The sequence below is a fragment of the Arachis ipaensis genome, chromosome B08 (assembly GCF_000816755.2).
Source record: "Arachis ipaensis cultivar K30076 chromosome B08, Araip1.1, whole genome shotgun sequence".
Classification (NCBI taxonomy): Eukaryota; Viridiplantae; Streptophyta; class Magnoliopsida; order Fabales; family Fabaceae; genus Arachis; species Arachis ipaensis.
Genome location: NC_029792.2, coordinates 15384916 through 15386472, shown reverse-complemented (window position 1 = coordinate 15386472; position 1557 = coordinate 15384916). Strand labels below are relative to the sequence as shown.

The 1557-nt window shown below is 25.3% G+C and overlaps 1 protein-coding gene across 1 annotated transcript in view; it reads right to left on the bottom strand.

Annotated features, from left to right (window-relative positions):
• The window catches only part of LOC107610600 (probable terpene synthase 2), a 14471-nt gene that overhangs the window by 5849 nt on the left and 7065 nt on the right, over positions 1-1557 (bottom strand). The window contains exon 7 of the mRNA XM_016312634.2: positions 4-275. Coding sequence (XP_016168120.1) covers positions 4-275 — 272 coding nt within the window. The remainder of the gene's footprint in view (positions 1-3; positions 276-1557) is intronic.

The following is a 1557-nucleotide window of genomic DNA, read 5'->3' as shown; positions in this document are numbered from 1 at the left end:
AACAGTGTCACAATGTGATCTTTCAAAAGCTCACAATTGGTGTATTTATCCTCAAAGTTTAAATAATAAAACTCGGTTATACGTGCTAAATTAACAATGCAATCAATCAGAAACTTTGGGATATCTTTAATTAACTTGAGGTACTCTTCATTCACCTTCTTCCAACAATTATTGATATCCCTGATGATGAAATCATAGGCTTCCTCTTGTGAAAAGTCATATTGCTTCATGCAACATTCCACTGCAGAAGCAACATGTTTCCTTTGTTGCTCAAACTACAAATAATTGAGCAATACAAAATGTTGAATTATATGTATATCATCAAAATAAATCTGATAAACTAAATCAATTGAAAACTCGTATATGTATATTATCTCAGTTTTTAAGTCAACTATTACCAATATATTTAAATGTAAAATAGGTTTAAATAATACATTAAAATTTCATAGTTTTATCTATAAAAAGTTAAAACGAAAGTTATTTTAAAGGAGTATATATTAGCAGCAACCTACTTGTTGACCAACCTCTCTTTTTAATTTTTAGGTATTAATATAATTGTTTAAAATAAAATCTTAAAATTATTCTAAATTATAGAATATTTAATGTTTGTTTAGTCACATTTTATTATGTTTCACATTTTAGGTTTATGTCTATATATAAGCTATAAACTATAACAATATGCAAAGAGGATTGTCTCCAAAGACAGCACTAAGTTAAATTTTAGGAAGGGGAAAAAATTAATCTTACAATAAAAAGAGAATAAAATAAAATTTGTAAAGAGTACTAAACTAAAATTTATATATAATTTATAAAAAAAATTTGAAGTTTGGAGGGACATTGCCCCTTTTACTATATGAGGCTCAGTCCAATGTCTCTTTTTTGTGTCCAATTTCTCCTTCTATTTTTATTTATGTTAAAAATTGGCTAACCACATATATAGACAAACCTATAGATAATAGCTATGATACACGAACATTGATACGGACACGATATAATATGGAATATGTACACACGAATTTTAAAATTTTATAAGATATGGAGATGTATATATATATATTTACATAAATCGTAATGATATTTTAATATTTTATTGATATTAAAATATAAATTAGTTTTTTAATTATTCTTAGTATCTTATTTTAATTATATAAAGTATTTAAAAATTTTTTTGTTTTAATAAATAATAATATATGCTATTTCTAAATTTATTTCAATAATACATGTTCATAATAAGGTTAGACATGTTGACACGTGATGGTATTTAGGTATATTCAAACATATCTCTAGAGAAAATTTTTTTATTTTTTATTAAAAACATAGTTGGACACAGCAGACACGTGTGTCAGACAAATGTCAATGAATATCGTGTCCAATACGCAAACACGGCAACTCAGCGAAGTATCTGTACTTCATAGGATAATAGTTATAAATAAGCATATATATCATAGTTGTAAGAACCGAACCAGTCAAGCAATTAGTTCACTGATTTATTGGTTCAACTGATAAATTACCAGTTGAACCGATAAAAATGTCGGTTCTATATAAATAAAAAATAGT